Source organism: Protopterus annectens, chromosome 3.part0 (genome assembly GCF_019279795.1).
Source record: "Protopterus annectens isolate FY-2018-M chromosome 3.part0, PAN1.0, whole genome shotgun sequence".
Taxonomy (NCBI): domain Eukaryota; kingdom Metazoa; phylum Chordata; order Ceratodontiformes; family Protopteridae; genus Protopterus; species Protopterus annectens.
Window position 1 is genome coordinate 1,153,158,194 of NC_056731.1, and position 26,988 is coordinate 1,153,185,181.

Sequence of the window (26,988 nt, forward strand, 5' to 3'; positions counted from 1 at the left end):
GGAGCTGAACTTAACATGTTCTCTTCCAGCATTCTCTGAACAATGTATACATTTAATCAGTTACAATACCGTACAGTTTGATATGCATGTATATTTCTTTTTTTAACATGAGCAACTTTACAAATACATTTTTCAACACAAGCATCTGTACAAATCAATTTGATATACAAATGACATATAATTCTTTACAAAGGTCCAGCTAGCTGTACTGGCATATGTTACACATCCACTGCCCTACTTCTCCTGGCATAGCTGGCAATATTCCACATCGTCACAATCTCAACCACAAAGAATTAAAAAGATCTTATGTGTTTGACATTTTCATCATTCACTATATAATCATACACACACACACATATATATATATATATATATATATATATATATATATATATATATATATATATACATATATAGATATAGCGATGATGTATATAGAAAGGTGCAATAAATCTTAATTCAGGATGTACATAGTTTTATTTGAGTACAGACTGTCATGAACTCTGCAGCCAGCATCCCTTTCAGCTGTCTAGATTTTCCCAGAATAACCAAATTTTTTCTTTATATTTTTGTTCTATTCCTCATACAGTTTCTTTTTTCTGACCAATCATCAAGGATTGAAGTCACTAAATACTGACAGACATTTGAGTTTCCGACTTCACATCCTTCAGAAAATACACTCTATTCCAAAACGTGTTATTCTATCAACATTCTAAGTTTACAACAGTGTTATTTAAAATCTGTCCTGATTTTTGGCCCTTGTCTTCCCATTAGTTTTGGCTTTGTCCAGATTTATTACACTAAGATGTTGAGAGGTATTCCAACCTGTCACAAGCCCTACTCTAAACATCTCAGTTCAACAGAAAAAAAAAGAAAACTTCATAAAAATCCCCTTACTTATTTTTAGGAAAGACTACATGCAATGAGAAAAATAAAATAAAATAAAAACAGAACAAGTGGCATTACTAGCAAAATAGATTTGATCCTACCTAACTAAAGAAAATACAATTAAATCCCTAAAAATAACTGAATGACAAAGTAACAACTACTAGCATAATCCCCTTTATACTACTAAAATAATACAATTGACTTACATGCAAATTAAAAATACATTAAAAATCACATCAGAACAATAATAAAAAACTACTCAAGAAAAATCCCAGTCAAAATGATTTCCAGGTACCAGTCAGACTTTCAGGCATTATTAAATTTTAGAATGCAGACTGTTTTAAATATATCTTGTGTGTGTGTCTCCATGCACACATGGGTGTGAAAATAATTTCCCTGCAAAGCAATTACTGTGGGTAAATGGTCACTGGAAGACACTATGTTGCACAGAAAATAGTGGTGTGGAAGGGCCATGGGGTACTAGGCCAAAACATCCGCTTTGTGATTAGTGCACAGACATAGTGGGTCTGGAATCAGCTCTATGATTAGTGCACAGTCAGGGTGGGTCTGGAATCAGCTCTGTGATTAGTGCACAGTCAGGGTGGGCAATTAGCTCTGTGATTAGTGCACAGTCAGGGTGGGTCTGGAATCAGCTCTGTGATTAGTGCACAGTCAGGGTGGGTCTGGAATCAGCTCTGATTAGTGCACAGTCAGGGTGGGTCTGGATTTTGGAAACCCATACCCAACACAACAGTGCATATTTCTTTTATGCATTTGGGTCTAAGCTGCATTTGCTGAAATGATTACTAAATTAGACTTGTGTGCACTTTCTTTTTACTTTAACCTGTTGGATAATAAGGGTGTGACTTGAGACATTATCTGCATTGTAACCCTCAGATTTATTTGGTGCCGTACAGCAGATCTAAGAATCATAGCTCCTGTTCCTCGCATTCCAGGTACCAGCCATCCATCTTATTTTGTTTGTAGTAGCAGGCAGTCTTTGATAATAGCTTTTAAAGCTTTAAAATGCTTCATGGACCTGCACATTTTTATCTCTGAAACTTAGATGTAGTGAATAAAACAAAATTGGATCATGATGGGCTTTACAAACCAGCAAAAGATTTGCTCTTAACCTTATGTATTTTAGAGAATGTATCCTAAACTACAATACCCTTTGGGTATGATTTTTATCATATATCAAAATTCTTCAATTAAATTACCAGGTGGCATCTCACTGAGCCTCTCTCTTGTGTTACAGTAAACATGGAGTTCTGCTATAATACTATTATATATATATATATATATATATATATATATATATATATATATATATATATATATATGGAGGGAGAGTGATGTCGTGCCTATATTACTTCATAGAAATAGCATTTCAGCGAGCTGCTATTCAATGAACATATAACAGGTAACGTTCACATCCATGAATGCGTTACATAGGGAAAAGAGTTACTTGGCCAACATGAGGGAATACCCTTATCCCCACTGTAGTGTGATCTTGGAGTTGGTATATATAAGTAGGGAGTAGGGTGCACAACCCCCCCATATGGGTTTGATATACTGAGGTGTGTGCTACGGTGGGAATATTGGCTAAGTAACTCCTTTCCTTATGTAACACATTCACAGATATGAATGTTTACTTAAGTGAACATTCGTTGTTATATGTTTGTTGAATAGCAGTTCGCTAACAAAGTAATATAGACACAGTGATGTCAGTATGCCCCCATTAGCAGCATAATAATGGTAGTGCGTGGTACTTACTGACTTAGTAGTTCCTTCTGTAATTTCTTCTTCTAATGGTTCCAGTTTCAGGTCCTACAGAAAAAAACAATGAAAATGGAGTCAAACAACTGCCACTGATGATTATTTAAAACAAATATAGGCAGGCTAGGTAACAGAGTGATGAGTTCTGCTTTCTGCCAAAAGACATGATGCAGTGTGCTGAAGGCAGCTCTTTAAGACTAGCGTTCTCCACTAATAGCATTGCATACTCAATAGCATCACCAATGGCCAAATGGAAGTTTAGCTAGTAAGGAACTACAACATCTTAGGCTAGGAGATTCCTAAACTGATACATTGCATTCATCCTATTACTAATCCCAAGGTTTTGAAACTTTCCTTAGATCATTTATTTTGCTGCAAAAACTAACATGGAAAACTTTGAACAAGAGATTAAAACTAATTTTAAAAATAATAAAACACAATATAAATTCTGCCAATTATGAGACCTAAACTAGGAACAAATCATCTAGATAGCACAATCTGTCCTTTAACATGTTAATGCACAAACACAGAGCAGAACGGAAATACTTTATGTATTGAACAGGTAGAGCAATTACTGAATTCATTACCTCAATATGGCTATTTCAAATATTACCTAAACAAAAAAGAAAGTAAAAAAACAACACACACTACTTTTTCCTTAATTATTTCTATACTTACATTGCATAAAACAGCTACTAGATAAATAAATGTGGTATAACATTTCTGTATTTAGTGATATAACTGCTTTTTAGTTAAATGAGTAAGTGGACTGAACTGGTCTGGCTCACGAACCTTTTTCAGTCACAACCCAGGCTGTAAAGCACAATACAATTAACATACAGAAAACATCAAGTGACAAACAGTGAGATATAGGAGTATGAATGGTCACTGTTTGGACAGTTCTTGGAAATGGAGTTTTAACCACTCTGTTGTATTATCAGTTAATGAAAAGGTGAAGCAGAGTGAACTGGTTTGAAAGCAGTAATTTGTGTAGCACTGCTACACAGACATCAGCAAGAAGAGAAGGGCAACTTTCATCAACCAACTGCTTTAAAAGCTGTTACACACTTTTCTCTGCCAGACTTGTTTTGGTAGTAGCACAAAGAGTTACAGCTTTCAAAGCTACCAGGAGATTTTTATGATGTAGTTTTCTGGTGACTGCTGTCTGCATGGCAGCACAAGCCCTGATAATAATGGGATTAAGGTATATGTACCGAGGGTGATTATCACTGAGTCACCAATCATAACAAGCATGTTTACCTGTTCAAGGCAAGTATATAAAGAAATTCAGCTTGACAGGGAAACTTGAAATTCATACCAAGAACACATAACTGGGTTATGTTCAGAAAAATGTGATCATACATCTTTGTAGTGCATGAAGCTTTATATGCTCCTGTGAACTACAGAATATGGGTGGCATTAGTAGCAGTAATAGCTCTAAGTGTGAGGCCCAATCATAATTCTTTGTAGTACATGGAGCTTTATCTATTCTACTTGCTACCAGATGCAGAAAAGAAAAAAGTGTAGGTATGTAATTGTTTTACCGGGTTTTCAAAGCCTTTGAAAGCAGGTAAGACACTTAGTGCTGCCCAATAGACAGCAGGCAGAAACAAAGCTGAAGGGCTTTAAAAGCTGTTAGACACTTCATTCTGTCATACCTTTAGCCTATAAGTGTGACAGGGAGAAGTGTGTAACATTTTAAATATTTTGCTTCTGTCTTTTTTTTTTTTTTTTTTTTTTGCTGGCTGGCACTGTCCATTGCTACCCCCCTAGCATGAGATATGGCCTTAAAAACACTTAGTGATACTTAACAAGCTTTTGTTAAGCACCCCTAAGCACTGTTAAGATAAGGTCTTAGTCTGGAGATGTCTGAAAGGTGTTTAACAATTTTAACTTCTTGATTTCAGAGCATAAGTGCAGCATTCCGTGCACTACAATAAATATAATACATGCTTGAGGTAAGGATTGTGCATGGACTCATTCATAATTGCTAAGATTTTACTCAGGCTTTGCCTTTGTAATCAAATCCCAATATGTGTGTGTGTATCCATGCAAAATGAGGTTATTTCCATATAAAGTTAGGGTTAGGTCTGGGACTTGTTAATCAGCATGGCATTGCATGGAATTACGCTTAGAGCAGCAGTGTTGTGCATCTCATAGCACTACCATATCCTAACACGACATAACATTTTGCAATTAATCCCAGGAACTAGTTTGCATATAGAAAAGCACTACCATATCCTAAAACTGTATAGCATCTTGCCCTTAACTCCAGAAACTACCCTAGGAGACCCCTGTTAAAAACCATTCCTCACTCCTAAACAGCCCACCCTATTACTGGACTGGACAACATGGATATGCAATTTCCTAGTGTTTCTGTGGGCAACTTAGTAGATGTGGGCATCCTAAAGCAATGCAGCAATTGCCTCATGTTCTCACACAACCAGTTTATTATTAAAGAAAATAACATAGTATATGAGAGATGTAAATACACAATTTCATTGGAGGAAAAAATCTTGCATACAAACAAGGTTGCCAAAAATGCCTACGCTACATTCCTCACACATACTGCTCACCACACACATAGATTGTCTTATGATGAGGCATTTAAAAGAAACTTTCCCAAATCTCAAAAACCTCCAAAACCATGTAACACAACAATGCTCTTCAGCAATCACTAAAACACACACCAAAAGAAACTCAAAATATCTCACATAAGCCTACACCCAGTAATTCCCCAAGAGCAAAGCCCCTAAGGCAAGCATATACTCTGCCTAATGCTCTTGTCACTGGGGACTCCATTGTGAGACACACAGATGCCCTACTCACCAGGTTAAATAAGGAGAAGATAATGCTTAGTTGCCTATCTGGAGGCAGGATCCACAATATCACTCACTCTCACTCACTCACTCACTCACTCACTCACTCACTCACTCACTCACTCACTCACTCACTCACTCACTCACTCACTCACTCACTCATTCACTCAAGATACTGTACCTCAATACCAAAACGATTCTGTCATAGTCCATGTGGGTTTAAATGACTTGAGATGTACCTCACTGCACTATATGAAAAAAGACATAATAGATCTTTGGAATATGTGTCACAGACAGATACAAGCCTTGCAGTGGGCAGCATTCTATCTTCACCAAGGATGATGCCACAGTATGAGCATAAAATAATTAATTTTAATAATTATAGGTTGATATGTAAGTTTGTTTGTTTGTTTGTGTCTTTCCGCTTTTCCCAGTTAGGGGTTGCCACAGCGGAACTCTGGACCGCTAATGATTGGCAGTTGATTTTTACGTACAGGCTTGCCAGGCCTGACGCACAATCTTCAACGAAGGCATGCTCAGTCTCCACACAGAAAACGCTCTAGCTGAGAATCGAACCGGACAGCGTCTTACTGTGAGGTGACAACGCTACCGCAGCACCACCACCACCATAGGTTGATATGTAAGTACTGTGGGTTATTTTAAGCTTAGCCAGTTTCCATTTTTGTGCTTGAGTTAACCTGTCTCATTTGGTTAGTGATTGACTTTACCCATCTCATGAGTGATAATTATATATTATCCCTAATAAGAATAACTGTGATCATACCATATATAATTTGAGGGGACACATGCATGGAATAAAGCATTTAGGAGCTGCCTCTGTCCATTAGTAGTGCAAGGGGCAGTCTTTGGCTAAATTTTCTGTTTCCCATCCATGGATCTAAGACTTGAACATGGACAAAGATGAACTTTGTTTTATGTGGATGGGGAGTCTTTCCTAGAGCAGCAGTATCCTCTGAAAGATATACCTGTCCCTCCAAACCATTCTGTTGATGTTGCAGAAGAGGTTTAGATTCCTAGACTGAGCATTTGTGATGCCACTTGACATGCTGATGTGCAGTAAATCCATCAGTATTGGGTCAGATGATACCTTGAATGTCAGACACAGGTCACCTCTTAGTAGTCTGTAGGATACTGAGTATAGTGACAAGGATTTAATCCCTTTGTATCCTTTTAGTAATGTATCTCCGTGGGTGTTCCAGTTGTTGCATGTGTTTGGGCAGATACATGTCAAAGGGGACATTATATTCAGCGGATGGCCTAATGAGCATTGAGTAAGTAGCTTAGCTTCTGGTGTCACTGAACTGGTGGTAAACTGTACCACCTTCACTCATCAGGGTAACACAGCAAATCTACTGTCTGACAAAAATCAACTCAAACTTCACCCCAACTCCTCCCAACTTCTCCGTGTGAAATCTCCTCCAGCATCCTTTCCCCAACTATTAGCAAGGTCCAGATGCTGGCAGCACTCACTAAAGCCAATGAGACCACCTTTATGGGTACTGACAACATTCCTGGCTGCTTGCTGAGCAGTCTGAAATGTGAAGTATCAAAACCAGTTGAAGAAGTCTTCAGCTACAGCCTTGAAACAGGCTACAGTCCAAGTGAATGGAGGACCACAACAGTCATCCTCCTCCACAACAGTGGACTATCAACCAACTCAGGGAACTACAAACTCATCAGTCTAATGAGCCTAATATGCAAGGCCATGGAATGAATTATCATTGAAATGATAAAAAGGACATTGGCAACCAACAGAAACTGAACCCATCCCAGTTTGGCTTTGTTAAGGGAAGGTCATGCCAACTTAACCTGGTAGACTTCTTTAGTAGGGTCAGTAAGGCAATGGACAAAGGTAAAACAGTGCATACTGCATATGTTGACCTGGTCAAGGCATGTGCTACAATATCCCACTCAGGCATTGTTGACAAGCTCTATGAGCTAGATATAAATCCTTAGATAACTTGTTAGGTTGCTGGCTAGCTCACAGACAGGACTCAAGAAGTCAGGATCAGTGAGATTACCTTCACCAAAATACTGGTCACAAATACAGTACCCCAGGGCTCTGTGTCAGACCCACTCCTGCTTGGCACCTACTTTTTGGAAGTCAAGGCTAGCACTTAAGGTCTCCATCTCTCTAGGCTTACAGGGAGCTATTGTAGATTGCCCACAAGATTCTGACACATTGCAAGAGGGTTTAACACTGACAAATGACTGATGCCAAAGTTACAGCAATTTATTTATTTTTTAGAGTACTCAGTCAACCTACAGCATGACTTTGGAAGAGACACAGGAAGTGGAGTATCAACATGAAACATCCATAAGCATGCTGAAATGTGGAGACTACTGAGACAGAAACCAAAAACCAAGACTGAGTTCAGGACCATGAAGCATAGAGGCAATTTTCGCTGCACCACCATGGGTCCCAAATACTGTAATACCAAGAAAACTACATCGCTTGACCTATTTGCATGCAAAGAGTCATATAGAGGGAACATAGTTGAATAGTTTCAGGTTGTTGTGTCTTTCAGCTTTTCCCGGTTAGGGGTCGCCACAGCGGAACTTTGGTCTGCTAATGATTGGCAGTAGATTTTTATGTGCCGAGTTGCCGGCCCTGACACACAACCTTCAACGAAGGTACGCCCATTCACACATGTCTCCACACAGGAGACGCTCTAGATGAGAATCGAACAGGTCAACGTCTTACTGTGAGGTGACAACACTACCGCAGCACCACCACTGCAGTTCAGATAATTTTTATAAACTGCCCATGCATAGTATAGAGCTGCACTGTGCATGATCACTGTAAGAGCCCACCTGCATGTGGGCAGCAAACAATATATAACAGATAAAAGCTTGGCATGGCCAGGTCTGTAGTATGCAGAGACGAAGCTCTGATTCCTCCCTCATGTTCTGGTTTTGAACAGAGACATTGATACTGGAAGACACAGCTGGTATGGGGCAGGAGTAAATAACTAGTACTAGCTCACTGATCGATTAGGGAACAAGTTGTTTTCCTGCTTCAGAAACACTCTCTAGTCAAAGGCACAGAACTGCTGTCCATACTTCTAGGGCCTCAGAAGCATAAGCTCAGCCAAAGATTTCATGCACTTTATCTGGACATTGATAATTTGTGGAAGTGTAGACATACCCATCTCTTGCAGTAATAAGTATTACACCATCTTTTCTGGCCATCAAATAGAGCTGTAGGAGATTTGAAAAATCTCTTAACCACCCTTAGGATAACAAGTTGTGGTCCATGGCTTCTTCTTATCCTTGTTGACATCCTTCAGTTCTGGAAGAAGAGGAGGAATGTGTTGGCCTGTTGTGAATAAAGCTGAATGGTTTTAGGGTGCCAGGGCAAGAAAAAAAAAAGATAACACAAAAACATGGATTTGCATATTATGGGTTGTGGGTGCTACTTTCCAGTTTGAGGATTCTAAGTGGACTTTTCATCACACAACATAACACGATTAGTGCTTTTGTATTGTAATACTCTGCAAGTAGCAGCACAGCTGACCAGGCCTTTTTTTAGTCCTTCGCACCTACAGTCTGTCTGGTCAGTCACCATCACCTTGTATATTTGTTCCCTAAGTGACCAAGAGCTGACTTTGGTGCACCTATCAGCCAGCAGCTATCAAGGGATTTTATTATCCTCCCAAAAGCTTCACTCCTTGCATGTGAAAATGTCATATTAAGAGCTTCAAGAGTGGGCATGTAATGGGTGTGGGGTGGGGCTGTCACTCACTTCCATGAGTGATATGCACTCAAGTATCTCTACTCTCCCATTGAGCAGATGGCTCCCTCTAGTCACCACTGGGAATACATTAGCAGGAGATGCACTTCACGACATGCACCTCAGCCCCTCCAAGAGAGAGATGGGTAGGTTTAACCTCTTCATTTTTTCCCTCTTCAGTTGGGTCCTCATTGCCCAAGGCACTAATAGAACTAGCATTACCTCGGTCATGGTCGGAGCTCTCTCCATACACAGTACATAGACACTTCGGCCAAATCTCATTTGATGCCTTACTCATGAATCAATATGGAAAAGTGATTAACTTAGAATATCTTAATGCAATATTTAGAAATAATGTACATTTCGTAGATCTATTGAAACAGAGTACAGATAAGCTCTGTTGTGAATATTTTGCTGTCAGTGGTGCTGATTTTTGGTTTATCTGTGTGCCAGTGCAAAAAATCTGCTGTTATGCTGTTTTGGACTTTAGGACCAGAAGTGGGGAAATCTGTCCAATTCATTGTTAATAGAATTGACAACTCTGGAGTATAAATATTGTACATTGTAGGTCCTGATGAGGAAAAGGATGTTGGTATTTTATATTTTGTTTACTTGGAAGTCTTATGGCACTCATTTGTCTGATAGCCAGTAAAGTTCAAGGTCAAATTCGAGTTTATTTAGGTGCTTTAAAAACAAAGCAAGATTACAATTAAAACTTAAAGTAAAACAAAAACACAGTACCAGAAAAGTCATGACATCATCCGTGATCATCATATACCAAACAAACAAATACGTTTTTAATGCCTGTTTAAAGAAGGCAAATATAGGACACTACCAAAGTCACCGAGGTAGTGATTTCCCCAGGTAAAGAGCCTGATAATGCAATGAACAGTAACCACCCATGGAACCACCAGCAGCTTCTCAGAGGATGAACGTTAAACCAGAACAGGATAATATAATCATTTGCTGCCTCTGTCCTGCATTGCCTAAAAAGGGTCCTTCATAAAATGGTAAAAAGCGAAAAAAATATGATTTTATTTGAAATGAATAATACCAATAACAATAATAATAATAATCAGATCATTAATGTTTTTCTATAATTAAAATAATAACTTAGAATATCTTTCTTTCCACCGATACTGTGTCCATTGCAGGCACACACAAACATAAATGCTCTTGTGACTGGGGTTACCCCAATCTACATTGTCAGCACTCCATCATCAAGAAACTGGCAGATGCATAGCCAGCAGTTTCAGTCCATAGCATACAAAAATGTTTTTCTGTTAAACTTCCACTCTGGCTTCAGGAATACAGAAGAGTTTAACTACCCTGATTTTTCCCAAAGCCCATACACGCCTAATGATGGCACTGGGAGTGTTCAGTGGTTTAGTGCCTCATCACTCACATTACAGCATCAGCAGGTTTCCTGTCTACCAGTGTTACAGCCTGCAATGAAATTTATCCATTTTAGTAAACTGCAGTAGGAGTTTCATGGTTCAGCTGCCAAAAAGTAAACCCTTTTCGGTCCCCCTCCCAAATCTATTTGCCCATCATGTCATTAGAAATGCCTCATCTTCCACTGCTGGCTGTACCACTTCAGGGCACAGGCATGTATCTAAGCCTTATGTGACAGTTTCTAAAATAAATCCTTTAAAAGGTAATACCCCCTGCCTCCTGTCTGTGATGGTTTCTGGAGACTTAGTGGCATCTGGATTCTGATGGTAGCAGATGGGAAGGGCCACATAAAAATATAACAGAAAATCCTGTTTATCTTCCCATGTACTGCAGAAAAGAGACCATTGTCATGTCATTCCCTGGGTGACCCTCAAGTCTTGCCTCCCTACTCTAAATCCTCACCTACCCTCACTAGTATTAAATGTCCAGAGCTGCAGAAGTTACATCTTTCTTAGACTGAGAAGGGACATTCAGCCTTCAGGGCAAGCAGTACATTGAAGTAAGCAGTACATTGCATTTCAGTGTGTGATCTGAATGCTGTAGATTTTAAAAAGACATTTTAATTAATGGCAATATCTTGACTATTGTGTAATCTAAGCTGCTCAGAATGCCAGCTTGCCTTCTATATCATGAACCATATTAGAATATTTAGGTCTCCAATAGTGAACTAATCCAGTGTAAATTGCTTTCTAAGTACTTCTGTGTTATGGGCTTGCAAAATCATTATGCAGTTGTTTTGTTTTGTGGTAGTGTACAATTTTAGGGAGGATCATATGAATAGCAGGTTGAAGACTTGGTATGAAAACTTCAAAAGCTGCCACTATTATGAATTCTTGGTATTATGCCTTCTCAATGGAGCCACGACATTAACATTTCAGGTCACAACTTACATGCAGCCACTTCTGAGCATCTCATGAATGGGACCGCTTTTCTTTACCGTGTTCAAGATGAAATGCCTTTTTTCCTACACATAAGGATATTTTAGATGACCTCCATCTCTTTTTATTTGTTTGTGTAATCATTTTCCATTTTTGTTAAAATGTTTGCTATTTACATGTTGAAATCTAGGACCAAACTAGTGAAAACCATCAAAGTTATGATCGAGCATTTAAAATTATGAACAGAGTCTGTAGTTTTGATAATTTTCCATCTTACTATTCAAACTTTAAAATGCAGCTGTTTCTTGAATCCCTCGTGAAAACTATACCTCTCATTCAGAGATAACCAAAATGTTTTCTTCAATATCATAAAAGAAGATTTTGCATTTGATACCACCATCCATGCCACACATGAAGAATTAAATTCGTATCTATTTAAGGTAGGTTCTTAAACATTTAAAGCAAATCTGTTGAAAAAAAAAATCTCAATTATTAGCAAGTTTTTGCTTCAGTGTGTGCAATCTTGTAATTTTGGCAACTTTCATTTTTATATTCCAAAACTTCAAAAAATATAAATCTTTCTTATGATCATGTCATGAATATGACAGTTTTATTTATTTACAGATTTGGTTTTCCTACCAAATATGAAGTGTCACCTTTTATGTTATTAGGATAGAATCCTGACAAATGAATATCCATATGCAGTGTACCTTGTATAACACAGACGTCGGACATATACCAATGTATAGATTTATACTTCTGTGTTTCATTTGTACTTTTCTGCCTCATACTTTCTTTTCTTCATGAAATGTATTTCACTGGATCTAAGTCAGAAGATCGACTTTTTGGAAAGTCAAACTTCATATTGTCAAGACATATGACTGACTTTCTGAAAAGTCGAACGAGACAAAAAGACAAAAATCTATGTTTTTGCATATTATGCATACCAACTCTGAGATTGCAATAGAGTGGGGAAAAGGACAAATTCCCCAGTCTCCAATGTACCATGATCTCCATTCAAAAGCTTTGACTTTTTGGAAAGTCGATATTTAGGTCTTGACCATATGAAGTTTGACTTTCAAAAAAGTTGATCTTCTGAAAAGGACCCGTTTAATTTACTACTATTTGTTTATACTATATTTCTTCATGCAATGTGTGTGAGCATCTGGTATGTATACATGTATGTATGCATGTATTTTACAGGTAAGTGAATTGTATCACTTGGATCATTTTTCATTTACAACCAAGTTTCATGATCACATGTGACAGTCGACTCCTATAGAGACTTGTTGAAGAATCACTGTGATCCATGAAGTTTTCTAGCCAAGTTACAGCAGCCGTAAAATGGTAAATATGTTAAGCATTTGAAATATGAGCAAAAGACTATGAGAAAGGAAAGAGATTTTTGCAGTTGGGGAAGATTAGGAAATGGAGTTAAAGTAGGGAGCTAAAGGAGAAGTAACTGGTGCTTTGGCTAATAAGAGAAAAGAGGAAAGGAAAAGGAAAAAAGAAGACCAAAGGAAAGAGACGGAAGAAGGGAGAAGAAAGGGAGAAAGGAAGGAGGAAGGAAAAGAGGGGAAAGAAAGGAAGAGAAGGAAGGAGTAACGGGTTGTGTCAGCCTGGTGTAAGACATGTACAGAGCCAGGAGTTAAGCAGAAATCTCTTTAGAGATTGTTTGATTATGTGACTACATGACATTGCTCTAACGTTTGTAGGAATACTGTTCCAGACCTTGGCTACTGATTAGGAATATAGGCAGTGACCAATACATTTTTTTGGTTTATGGAGTTCAAGCAGGTGTTTCTCAGAGAACAGGGTGAATAGGGAGGTAATGGTAAGAATGGTGCTGGTTGCTGGCCAGGATGAGGATTTGTGTGCCATTTTATGAGCAAGGAGTTCAGTGAACTTGAGGTAGTGAGGTAACTCAAGCCAGTTTAAATATCTGAGGGCAGAGCAGTAGTTGTATGACTGACTGGCTGCAAATCTAGCTTTGTTATAGCAAAGCTCAAGTTTTGATCTTAGGGAGATCTGCATGTTGGTGAAAACGGGTAAGACATATAGTAGTGAAGAAAGGAGGTACATATTGGCTAGAGTAACTCTTCAGGAGCTGGTAAGGAATCTTTTTGATCTATTCAGCATGTCCAGTTTTTGTTGTGTTGTTTTTATGCACTTTTGAATATGAAGATCAAATTTCAGTTGATCATCTGTTATGACACCAAGTAACTTTGTGTGAGGTACAACTTCCATTTCAGTATTGTTGAGAGAGGATATTTTTAAGGTGTCTTTTATTTATTCTAACACTGTATATGTATCTACAGACAATTTAGAGAACTGCCAGTTCACCTTCAGCACATATTTGGAAATTGAACCACCCAGTGAAAACCCATATGGACACAGAGAGGATGTGCAGACTCGACACAGAAGGCAGCCCGGCCAAGAATAAAACTGAAGAACCATGTGTCGTGATGGAGCAGTGTTTGAGGGTGTGTCATAGTGCCTCCCCTTCTTATAGTGAGCCCTTCTAATTATTTACTGTGAAGAGTGCATTCAGATTAACTAAATAGTGCTGTCTTTATACCTCTCAACCTCTTGGCATAAGAACAAAGCCTAAAACAATGGGGGTGGGCAAAGGCCCAAAAAATAGAGACAACGTTTAAAAATTGCTCTATATGCTTAGAAAGTTGCTAGAATAAAATGATTTGTGTTAGCATGCATTTTTCTGAAGAATATGGTCTGAAACTCAAATGTATGTCATTATTTAGTGACTTTAATCATTAGTGATCTGCCAGAAAACAACAAATTTTACAAAGAACTGACGAAAAATATGAGGCAAAAATCTGGACAGTTAAGCGATACGTCTGTCTTCATTTATATTTCAAAGTGTCTGACTTCGTCAAGCATTCTCTGTTAAGAAAGGAATTAACATTGCTTATACGACGAAGTGCTAATTCTTTTAATAACATGGAATGGCTGATGGAGTTAAAAGCCTTTGAAAGGTCAGTGAAGATAGTGTCATTTTGCTCATTAATAACATGGAATGGCTGATGGAGTTAAAAGCCTTTGAAAGGTCAATGAAGATAGTGTCATTTCATTCACTTGCATCAGGTGTTGTCAGTGATGTGTAATAGAGCAGTAATCATACCATGTCTAGTTCAGAAACCATGCTGTAGTCTGGGATTATGCCATTCTCTATGTGTATCTGTGACTGCACTGAAACAGCCATCGTAAGCGTTTTCAGCAATATTGATAACAGCAAAATGGCATGTAAGAATCTAGCAGATTTGCTGGGAGTGACATGGGCAATTTCCTACGGTTATGGAAAAAAAGCAGTGTTGATGAGAGAAGTATTAATGATATGTCAGAAGGGGACAGTGACAAAAATGATGACTACCCATAAAAATTTCAGATACAGGCCATAAGTGCCTGTTCAGGCACAGCAAGTAACGATATACTACCAGTGATTTAGTTTGAATAATGAAACATCCATAAACTAAAAATTAGTGCTAAATTCAAAAACACCAGCTGTCAGACCAGGGATATGATCAGCAGTTTGTGAGTAGGAGCAGAAATGTGACACAGAGCAGGTGGTGACTAAATTATTGCTTTAGATCTGTAACTGTTACCTAATGTTTTATGAGAATGGAGTGCTGGCTTTGCTTGGTTGTTCCTGCTAAGTTATTTATGTTCTTTTAGAAATCCATGGGTTTATCAAGCAACATTCACGGGACACATTTTTGTGGTGGCCTATCAAAAGAGTGGTAATATTTATTTGACAGATTTCCTGGCTCCCTATGAAAAGAGTGAGATGACAGATAACGCCACAATGAATCTGACCAAAAACAGGAAACAAAATCAAAAACTCACTATTACTATTATTTCTATTTTTATTTATTTTTTTAAAGGAGCTTTGCCCCTTGGTACACCCTGAAGTAGGAAGATGTGCCACTCACACCCCTTCTAATTTACATATGCTAATTCCAAGATTGCTATGCATCATAGTAGATGGAATATTCAGAGTTACCATACTGTCTTTGTATATATTCCCCAGTTCTGCATTTCCGAGGATCACAATTATATGTCTTAAAATGTCAACAAGCATCCATTTTTTCACGCTAGTTGCCAGAATGATGAACTGTTCAAGGTCAGACTGTACATTAATTTCTTTCAGGCTGATCTGCATTTACCAAATGATCTTCAAATCAGAGATGATTTAAGGACAAGGTTTAACTCTGATGCAGTTTATTCATAGTGCATAGCATATTCCTGTAAGGGTAAAGGATGCTAAGAATTTAGTGATATGCACTTTCACAATCTGGTGTGTGACAGAAGCCCACTCAGAATTCATTAAAAAGTGTGAATGGCACTCCTGTCATATTTCCCAGTAAGAAATAACACTTCAGTACTGGCTTGAGGTGACATAACACCTTAGGCAAAGGGCTCCATGGTGCCCCCATCTACTCATTGCTTTCTCCATGTATATCCTTCCCATGATCCTGAACTCACCCCCCCCCCACACACACACACCATTTATGATACTTTCTTTCTTCCTTTTCTCATATTTTGTCTCAATTTTCAGCTTTTTACTGCATCGTTTCAGCACAATCTAACTGACAAACACTGCAATGTAATACCTGTATATGAAATAATTGAATAAAGACAGAGGTCTGGAAGCCATGGTTTTTAGATGCTTTTAGATATATTTTACAGTTTTTTAAACAAACTTTTCATCCAATGGTGGTCTGAAAAAAATAATAACTAGAGAGAGAAATTCAGTCTTATTCTTCACCTTTGCTTTTCCATGCATCCTTTTAATACGTACATATTAGGCCGATGACCACCAGGGCCTTTATAAGCCTAGCCACACAACACAAACCCAATTACATCCCCTGGTAGCATGTGCATCTTAATGGGGGGGTATATTTGTTAGGAGGGGTATGCTAGTTAGAAGGTATATGTTAGTTAGGAGGTTGCTGTTAGTTAGGTGTACGATAGATAAGAGGTTACTGTTAGTTAGCAGGGGGTATGTTAGTTAGGGAATGCTTACTGTCAGCCTCGGTCCACAAGAGACATAGGAGGTAGTCCAGGGATGAATTTATAATTACTCATTCAATGTTAGTTAGGGAATGTTTACTGTTGGTCTCTGTCTATAAGAAATGTGGGGGCCATCCTGGAGATGAAATCACCCTAACTAGCCAAAACTGCAATATAATAAATGTGGAGCAAAGTAAGCTGAGGGCTAAGAATCACTAGGTCTCAGAAGCCATTGTTTTCTACATGCTCTCTCTGAGGTACATTCTACCGATTTTTTAAAATCACCTTCTCATCCAGTGACAGCTTGAACAAATATTATGGCTGCCTTTTTCATGCATTCCTTCAACACACCTTAAGTAACCAAGACAGCAATGTAATAACTGTGGAGAAAATAAAAATAATTAAGCCAGAGCTCTGGGGGTTGCGAGACCTCCAAAAACATGGGGTTGTAGATGCTCTGAGGTACATTTTAGAGATTTTTCCAGCCTTTTGATACAATACTGGCCAGAACAGAAATTATGAGTAAGGAAAGATATTCATTCTCATATTTTTTCTTCTAAGGAAGAAATACATTGTACACAAGGCTTAGAGTTCAAAGCAGCAATGTAGCAGTTCACAATAAACCAAAAAGGCAAATGTTTGCAAGGCTATATAAATCATATTTGGAAATATTGCCTACCTACTCCCTTCCAGAAACACTTTCTGTGTACCCTCTGGTGTTAGGTTAGGATAAAAGTGAAGGATGAGTTGACCAAAGTCATATATTTCAAGTGGCTGCTGCCATACACACATTGCAGAACGTCTTGTCTTCTCTACACCAAAAACACAGCCACCTTCTGTGTGTCCTCTAATATTAGACTGGGACAAAACTGAAAAAAAAGACAGACAGCACATAGTGACATATTTCATGCTGTTGCCATCAAGCACAGCAAGCCTCTTTGCCACTGCCCCCAAAAGTTAGGCATGTGCCTAATGTTTTATTTTGAGGAAAAGTAAAAAAGAAAATCACATTAATGCATTCCAACTTGTTTCACCTAGGTAAGCTATAGTGACCTTCTGTCCATATTTCTGATGTTTGTAAGGAAAGTTATAGAAATAATGCCCACATTGTCCCCAGCCCCAACAAAAGCTACAATGACCTTCTGTGTACACCTCTGAGGTTTATGAGGAAAGTTAAAGAAATAATTACCACATACTACTTAGTAATCCACCCACAGTATAACCACCTGACCTTCTATGAGGAAAATTACAAAACAATATTGAACAAATCATCCCCAATATCCCACACAAGATACAATAACCTTGTGCGCACACCTCTGAGCAGGGATGGTTACAGGTTTGGTTGGGTTCAGGACAAAGAGCACTACTGAACCTGTGTCAAAATCTGTTTATACAGCTTGGGTTGTGGTGGACATGAGGGCCATTGAAGCTCTGAGGGTCTGGATGTTCTGTGATGCATTTTATGCCTTATTATGAAAGATGACTTGATAAATCTTTTGTTTTACTACTACACAGAAGAGTTATGTATGTCCCTGGCACTATGTGTGTTCACAATTCTGTCATTTACACAAACACATGCACACACGAATGCATGCACACACACACACACACACACACACACACACACACACACACACTTGACTACTGCCCATGAAAAATGCCAGATCTATCACAAGATGCACAAATGCACACATACACAGACATGGTAACACTTACAGACAAATTGGAGGAATGCCAGTTCACCTAAGGTATGTCAGTGGGTTGTTTGAGAAACCAGAGAACATGGATAAACCCACACAATGACACACAGATGAAGCCGCAGACAAGAACTCAGTCAGACACAAGTGAGATGACCATGCTACACACTGAACCACTGTGCCAGTGAGCATCTGCTTTCACATACATTCTGCTCCTGCTGACCAACATTGATGATCACTCATTGTGTACAATGCCGAGATTTGTAATGTAAAATTAAAGAAATGATGGATGATGTGATATGCTTAATTACACTGCAATCCTCCAATAATGACATATGCACACACAAGCCATAGCAATACTACACTAATATCTTCAAATGCAATAAATTGTGAGACAGTAGTTCTGCACTCCTAATCAGTGACTGTTGTTTAAGAACAATCAAAAACTAGCAGAGACAAGTCTCTTTTACCCACATATGGACTCTGTACTCATAAATTACAACTATGTTACTATTTTGTTTGTCTCAGGTTCTTGATTGTGGTAAAATAATAACAATAATGGTCACACTAATATACTTCCAAGTTTCTTTCACAGAAAGGCATAATGATCGTAGTAAAGTATTCATCTTACTTAGAATGCACACTTGTCCTGCAAAACCAGATTAGTGATTATTTAACCTGTGCAAGTGATGAGGGCCAGTTACTGTCATCCACAGGCAGCCTCCACCATACATGTACACTTCTGTGTACATGTCAGACATCTGATTGTGATAAAATGATGGCAGTGTGACATATTTCAGCTTTGTTCCAAACAAATTGTAGTCACACCTTAAAGTATTCCAAAGTACTCCCCATAGATCACAACAGAGCTTCAAAATCAGAATAATGAGCAAATAGTTGGTCATTTTCCTCTATAGCCCCAGCAGTTATAGCTACTTTGTTTGCATCTCAGATGTGCAACCCTTGTAAAATAAAAAAAATAAATAAAAATACTGAACAGGAGCCGTCAGCCTCTTAGTACATCAATTAGGGACTGATGGCAAATCTTTTCTGAAAGAAATGAAGCCTGAAACTCAAATGTCATTATTTATTGACTGCAGTTCTCAATCGTTGCCAGAAAACCATACATTTTGCAAGTAACAGATCTAAAATAAGGCAAAATCAGGAATATTCTGAGAAGTTAAAGACAGTTTCCAACTTAATTCACAGAACTACATGTTAGTTGAACCATTCAGTAGCATAATGGCATATCTGTCAAATTATTTGCTCAAGAAACAGGTGAAAGCCAAACATAATGGGTTAACAAAGATCAAAAATCAGGGGCAGTTTTTTTTAATTACTCTAATGCATTTAGAAAGCTAATAGAACAGGTTTTGAATCAATACTTTTTCTAAAGAATAAGAAATATGAGACCTTAATGTATGGCATTACTGACTGACTATAATCCTCAGTGTCTCACCAGAAAAGCTAAAATTTCATAAGGGACAGGGCAAAAAAATGAGGCAAAATCAGGGACAATTGAGAGTTAAACTAAGCCATCCACTGCCCATGATATCTGGTTGCTGCCACACAAAAAAATTAGCTTAACATCTACTATTTAGACCATCTTTTCCTACTGCTTTTGATCTCCAGTAGAGCCATGCTTTTCAGTCCAGCCCAAAATTTCTGGGCTTTTGGCTTGATTCTACACATGATCCAAAAGCTCAGAAATTATGGCATCCTGATGAGGAGAAATGCAGTAGCAGTGTTTTCCCTTTCTACTGGAAAATAAATAACTAAATAAGAACACAAACCAGAGAAGCGCTCCTGGCTGATTGGTACCCCCTAGGTATCTGTATAGCATGCCTATGAGTAAGGTTGGCCATATTTGTAGGAATAGGTTAAGCTGATAAGATGGTGCAGTGGTCATTGAGAGAGAGGTTGCCAGTGAAGTATGTGTTAATCTGCTAGGGCAGATGGTAATAACCAAGTCTAAAACAGTGTACTTACTATAGACTAGCAATGGTCCTGTTACTTGCTAATAACTCATGGGGTAAAACCATGGTCAGCTAATGAAGTATAAGAAAGAAAATCACCTCTGGGTTCTTATTGAGGGGTTAGGTCCACCAGAAGTCTTGAATTTCTGCAATCTAGAAATGTAAGCAAGTCTTTGAGACATTCATTTACAGAACTTTTTTTCATTTAGCATTATTTCAAATGATATGCAAGTTGAACTAAGTAATATATCTAAAGATTGCATTTAAATATATTTGGCTATTAAACAAGGAGTGATATTCATTAAGATATAAAATATATGGAATATATGTCAAGGAATACATTTTGTAATAGACAATCTTTAAAACTCTTTTATTTCTGTAAACCAAATCTGATGTTATTTAGAAAAAATTAACAAATTGTTTTAAACATCTGCGTGAATTTTCAGTGGAACAAAGAGCACTTTGGTAAATGCCTTAACTACTGTGTTGGATGTTCATCCTAAAAGGCAGTGAAAGCATCAGTACAATTTAAACAGGACAATACTTAATACACTCATAAGTAAATATCAATTGCAATTACAAAAAGTGGATAAACCGCAGAATCAGAATATGTACAGTTTTACTTTTGAAAGATGTTACTCTCTAGAAGGACATTATACTTGTACATAGTGCATTCTGGTATCATCTGATGATCAAAACTGAGCATATAATCTGCTGGGTCACTAACTCTGAATATTTTGAAGGTGTTATGGCTACTTGAGTATTTTTCTTGCCTAATACCAACCATAGGTGCCACTTATAGTTTTCTCACCCTGCAAATCTAAAATAATCCAGAAGGTGGCATTCTAGCCTAAATGTAAATAAATGCATTTTCAGTTTAGAGTCCAGTATTTTGCTAAATCTGTAATTCCAGTGACTGGATTAAGTAATGTATGCTTTTGTCCACCCATAAGTCATAAAAGCATCTTACTTTCTTAATATTGAATACATTCAACCACAGCAAAAGAAAACTTTGAACAAATTGTGACAGTTCAATATACAGTACTTCTAAAGAAAAGCATAACCAAAACGAAGTCTGTTCATATGTATCATTCTGTATATATTTATCTATCTCTGTTTTTGTATATCTGTATCTATTTATCGGTATATGGATATATAGTCTATTTATACATAGTATGGGCATCCTGAGGCAGTGTAGTAACTGCCTCATGTTCACTGCCAACCATTTAATTTTAGAACAGACAAACACAGTGTGCGAGAGATGTAGATACACAGTGTCATTGGAGGCAAAGCTATCACATACTCACATGAAAAAATGCAAACCAGGTTGTCAGCATTACACCAAAAACACTCACTATCAACACTAAAGAACAAAAACATAGTCCCACATAAGCGGAGGTAGTCACTTCTAATCTATCCAAATCTCCAAGACCTCCTAAAAGCATCTCTCAGTAGTCCTGCACACACTGAAAAATGACAGCACCCTGCACAACACAAAATCCTAGTAGCCCAGCTTCCAAGCTTATAAGGCAATACACCACACAGCCAAATATTCTAGTTATTGGGATTCCATTGTAAGATATACTGATGTTCCCCTTACCAGGCTAAACAAGGAAAAGGTCACAGTGAGGTGTCTGTCTGGAGTCAGGTCTGCCAGATCATGCATGCAGTTAGGTCTTTAAACCACAAGTACCAGTATAATATGGTCATAGACCATGTGGGTGCAAATGACCTAAGATGTACCTCACTGAACTATATGAAGAGATACACGATGGAGCTCTCTGAATATGTGTCCCAGGCTGGTATGAAAATAACCTTGAGTAGCACCCTACTTTCACCAATGATGATGCCAATGTACCAGCAAAAAATGATTGACTTCAACAATTGGCTTAGTTTTTGGTATCACAACAAAGGGATCCAGTATCTGTCAGCCTGGGGAGACATGATCAACAAACTACAAAGCTTTGCCAGAGATGGTTTGTACTTGTCAATACTTGGCTGGTAAAAACTTATCTATACCCATAGTGCCTTTTATAGGCAGTGCCAAGTTGTTAAAACATCCAGCACAACAACAATCACTCACAACTACCTAACAATTCTGCTGCTCAATAATAACCCTGGTGGACCCTTAGCATAAATAGGCTATTCAACAAAAGGAAAAATATCCTTTCCAAAACCAAGGAGGAACAGACAAAACAATGCAAAAAGACACTCACCAGTCTAAACAAATTAAAGAACTGGTCAAATCTTCCAGCTACCACTAAACTGATGGAATGAAGTCAAAACAGGGGCTTAAAAAGCTGGCTTGGATATGAATGCTTAAGGTAGTTTGAAATTTCTAGACCCGTTTCTAGGCCCTACCCACAATGTGTTGACACTAGTATTGTAGGCTGAGGCTGAGGTGAACAATGATGCATGGTTAGTAGGAGTGACTCTGCCCAGGACCAGTCCCGCCTGCTCTTCTTAACCTGACAGCTGCATGGTGGTCCACTGTTCCTATGCTATCACTATTTCAACAAACACGAGCAGTCTGGAAAAAAAACAAAACAAGAAAAACAACCATAAAACCACAGGCTGTTTTAGACTTCCTGAGCTGAAGATTTTACCGGAATGAATCGCATCATAAACTAAATAGTAGTGACTGCATTTCCCTCTCTCTTTGGACATTTCTAGGTGCTTTGGATTTTTCTAAGACTTATAGTTTGCATCCAGTTTTCTGAAGTGATGGATATTGTTTTGAAACTTGCTTGCAACTTATCTTTGAAGTCAAGTGGTTTTACTACTGGCATCTGTTTTTGTTCCACAGCATTTAGTAAAAAGATATAATACAAAACGTCACCATTCAAGCATGTTCATGCATTAAAACAGCAACATTCATCACAGAGGGCTACTTTCATTGTGAAAGGAACTGAAAGGCTTACAGAAACCTAAGGTGTATAAGAAATACTTACAATGCACAGCTGGTAACCCCTGACCATTGCAAGATGCTTCTTGAATACCCACCTAATCATGACCTTGCAAATAATTACATGGGCATTTTTAGTAGCAGCAGCACTTATTTGCTCTGCTGTTTAACTTTGCAACAGAGCAAATAACTGCTTTACTATTAAAGTGCAGTTAACCAGAACTGGTAGAATTTGTAATTTTCATCCATCCTGTTTGCAGCTGCAGCTTTATTTTTTTTTTTTTTCGGAACATTGATTGACATGCTGAATAGTAGGGACACTGATGCATATAATCTGGAGTGTGTGTCTTAGTTTGATGAATATTTACCATTGCTTATTTTGGACAATGGGAGAATGTTACCACGTGCAGACTTTAATTTAAGTAGAAAAGTCTAACATATTTCTTTAGTAATTAGATTGTAAGTGTACAGGCTAATGTTTTCTTTCACAGATATTTTGTCTGACATTCAAGAATTATGCAGATTATTCACTCCTACTACAAGGCATCAAAATGTAATTGCATGTAAATGACGTTTTGACATGAGTGATTAAAGCATGTCTATGCCAGTCATTGCAATAGCATAAATCAAAAACAGTTTTCTTTTGCAGGACTAAAGCCCCCTAACCCCCCCCCCCCGTGTGTGTGTGTGTGTGTGTGTGTGTATGTTGGGGGGGGGGGGCAGAAAACTACATTGTCACACAAACTTGGGAAAAACAGCAACTCCCCAAAACATGCACCACAGTCTCACAATTCATTGTTTTTGCTGTAGTATGCATGAGCAAGTGATTCCCAAGGTACTGTGGATTGAGAAGATGTGGGACAGACAGATTATTCATTCTTATGAATATATGTTTTCCCTGAGATCCTGATCTGGTCATTCAGCTTTTAAATCCCAGTCACACTCTTGATCTAGTCTTTCTTTCTTTGGGCGAGAGACCATTAGCTCAGTCCCCACTCACCCTCTTGCTTACAACAGCTAGGTTAAATTCCATACTAACTGCATGTTTGTGCAATAATAGAAGAAAGGAGAAAATCTTCAAAACAGTGCACAGCAGTCGCTCTCTCTTACACACACACACACACACACACACGTTGCCCACCTCATTATTATCTATCTTTTCACTGTATAGACAGCACAGTGAAAATGCAATCCACTCAACAAGGCACTAGCTATTCCTTTTCATATTTGTGTTAAATCCACAGAAACATGTATAGTTTAATATACTTTTAATAGAAAGCCTAAAAGCTCTACTTTATAAGATCATGTTTATAGTCTCCAATATGTAATGAGTATGTTTGTTTTAATTCCACTAAAATTGTTAAGCATCTGTTTGCATGCTGATATGCAACAGTAGCTTTAGAAACAATGACTCATCTCTCTGTTATTCACTGTCACTGTTGCCTAGACTATGGAGTTCAGTGTTTTTCTGAAATAAAACTGATATTGAAGCAGTTTTAGTCTCAGCACTTACATGTAGAGTATACAGTTCTTCCTCCCAACAACCACTTTAAATGTAATCACTTAAGGGAGCTCTACTAACTTAGAATACGTTTTAATGCCAACTCACATTCACCACACTGCGCTTAACTTTAAAATGTGTGTAGTTCTGGATTTCATTATGGTGCTGTTCATATCTGAAAGGGAAATCACTAACCGAAGGTTCTGCATTTAACCAGGCTGTGAAATGCAGCTACATAATGCTACGGTCATATATGACTTTGTTACATATAACCAGCTTTATTACACGTAACCAGCTTTGTTACACATAACCAGCTGATGGCTTTAGTTTGGGAGAATAAGCTTACCTGATTATAGTGAACCAGCTTCCAGTGTACTTCCCAGGGGTCTTATCCTGAATATTACCCCCTTTATTGCAGACAATAGCAGGGCTAGCTACACTGCAGTGTAAATTTTGGTTCGAGATGATTGTCACTGCGGAAGTGACATCCCGACCCCATGTGCAAAATGGGAAAAGGGGTTGAGGATGGACTTCACTAGAAGTGAATCAGGATTCTTAAAAACACCCACAGACACAAACAAAGGAAGCTTTAAATGAATTGGAAGGCTAGCCTATGTGCTATGAAGGGTTATGATTGGATCACAATCATAACTTAAGTTTTTTTATGTATTCCTCAACTGGATTTCAAGAAATTCACCTTTTATGCTTTGCTCGCAAAGTAATTTTCATGAGCTCAGTTTCCCTCACATGTACCAAAGTGGCTATGATCATTAACTTGATCATGGGCCTCTTTTTTTCTTTCTGGATTATTTTTGCCTTTGTGCCTGTTGACTAACAAGCCTTCATTTAATGATGAGATGATGCTGTTTATTTCTTCCCCTAAGAGGTTTCACTTGGGGCTGTGGAAATACCTACTCAAAGAGGGCCATTATTTAGGGAGTTTTGTACTCTCACTGACATCCTGGCAAAGAGAGTATTTTGAATGAACTAATGCCATCCATGGGTGGGGGGAGTAGATGAGAGAACCATTTCACTGTAGTGCATAAAAATGCACTCCCATCATGAATGAGGACCTCCACATTCTCAATATGAAGGCTACCACCCATTTATGGCTTAGTAAGCCCAACAACTGCTTTCATGGCACATTCCACATCACTGCCCCTCCTCCAAGGGATAGTAGCAGTGTATGTGGCCAACTCTGCCTTTCCCTCCTCCCAGGATGGACATGTCACCTCAGCCACTTGTTGAACTCGGGTCACCTGGGCAGTGGTCAGGGCTTTATCCTTCTATGTCACTAATGGCGGTTGATCATAAGCCTCTTTATAATACATGGAATAGCCTAATTATGGTCCAAAACAGAGAAAAATAGCCTGGCAATATTGAGGTTCATAGACAAGAACCTTATGGTAGTGAGGCTTTTGCTACTACTACTACCACAAAACTTCAAAGGAAATCTATGAACATCTTTGAAGTAGTACAGACACTGTTCTGCCACACAGTAAACAGAAGTGTGGTACAGTTAACAGCTTTTTAATTTGTTGTTTTATTGCATGTGCACTTTGCTTCTTGTGTGTTAGCTTTTATGCTTCTATTCTTTTTTAACTTGTTATTCATCAGGGCAACTAAAATTCTTATGTATTACAAAGAATTATGAATGGGGCAGCAATCATAGCCCTTTGTTAATATGTAGTTGAAATGGATTCACAAAATTCTGCTCTTGAGTTTTGCTGTTAAGATGAATTTCTTGAATCTGTTTGAAGAATGCATTGAAAACTTGACTATGATCTGTGACCTGATCATAATCCTGTATGTTCCGTTTCCTCTCTTGGTCCCTCTTGTTTCGTATGCCACATGTATTCTTCTCTTTTCGTCTAGACTGCTTTGCTATTCATCCTCCTTTTTTTGTTATTTGTGATGGCTTCTTTGTGATCACTATTGATCTACAACGACACAACCACACTACATTTCTTTCCCATAAGCCTAAGGCATCATGTCCTTTCTACCACTGCTGGTCTCATTTTCGATATTCAAGTATTAAATGCCTGCCTTGCTAGACTTTGATGAGATAAAACAGGCAACCTTTTTCTCTTAGTAACCCATCCTAAAGCTTCGTAATACTTGACAGTTTGAGTTCTAAACTACTTCAATATCTACTATTACTGTTTTGAAAGCTGCCCTTATAGTCTTATCATAAGCATGAATGTGTTCGGTTTCTTTTTTTTTATTTCCTTTTATTCACCACAATACATCATGATATACAAAATAAATTATATAGTCTTAAAAAATGTAGCTTTGAATTTCAAAA

The 26,988-nt window shown here is 38.1% G+C and overlaps 1 protein-coding gene across 1 annotated transcript in view; it reads right to left on the minus strand.

The window, feature by feature from the left end:
* Window positions 1-26,988, minus strand: part of NECAB1 (N-terminal EF-hand calcium binding protein 1) — a 2,535,085-nt gene that overhangs the window by 124,864 nt on the left and 2,383,233 nt on the right. Inside the window, exon 9 of the mRNA XM_044065383.1 lies at window positions 2,665-2,718. Coding sequence (XP_043921318.1) covers window positions 2,665-2,718 — 54 coding nt within the window. The remainder of the gene's footprint in view (window positions 1-2,664; window positions 2,719-26,988) is intronic.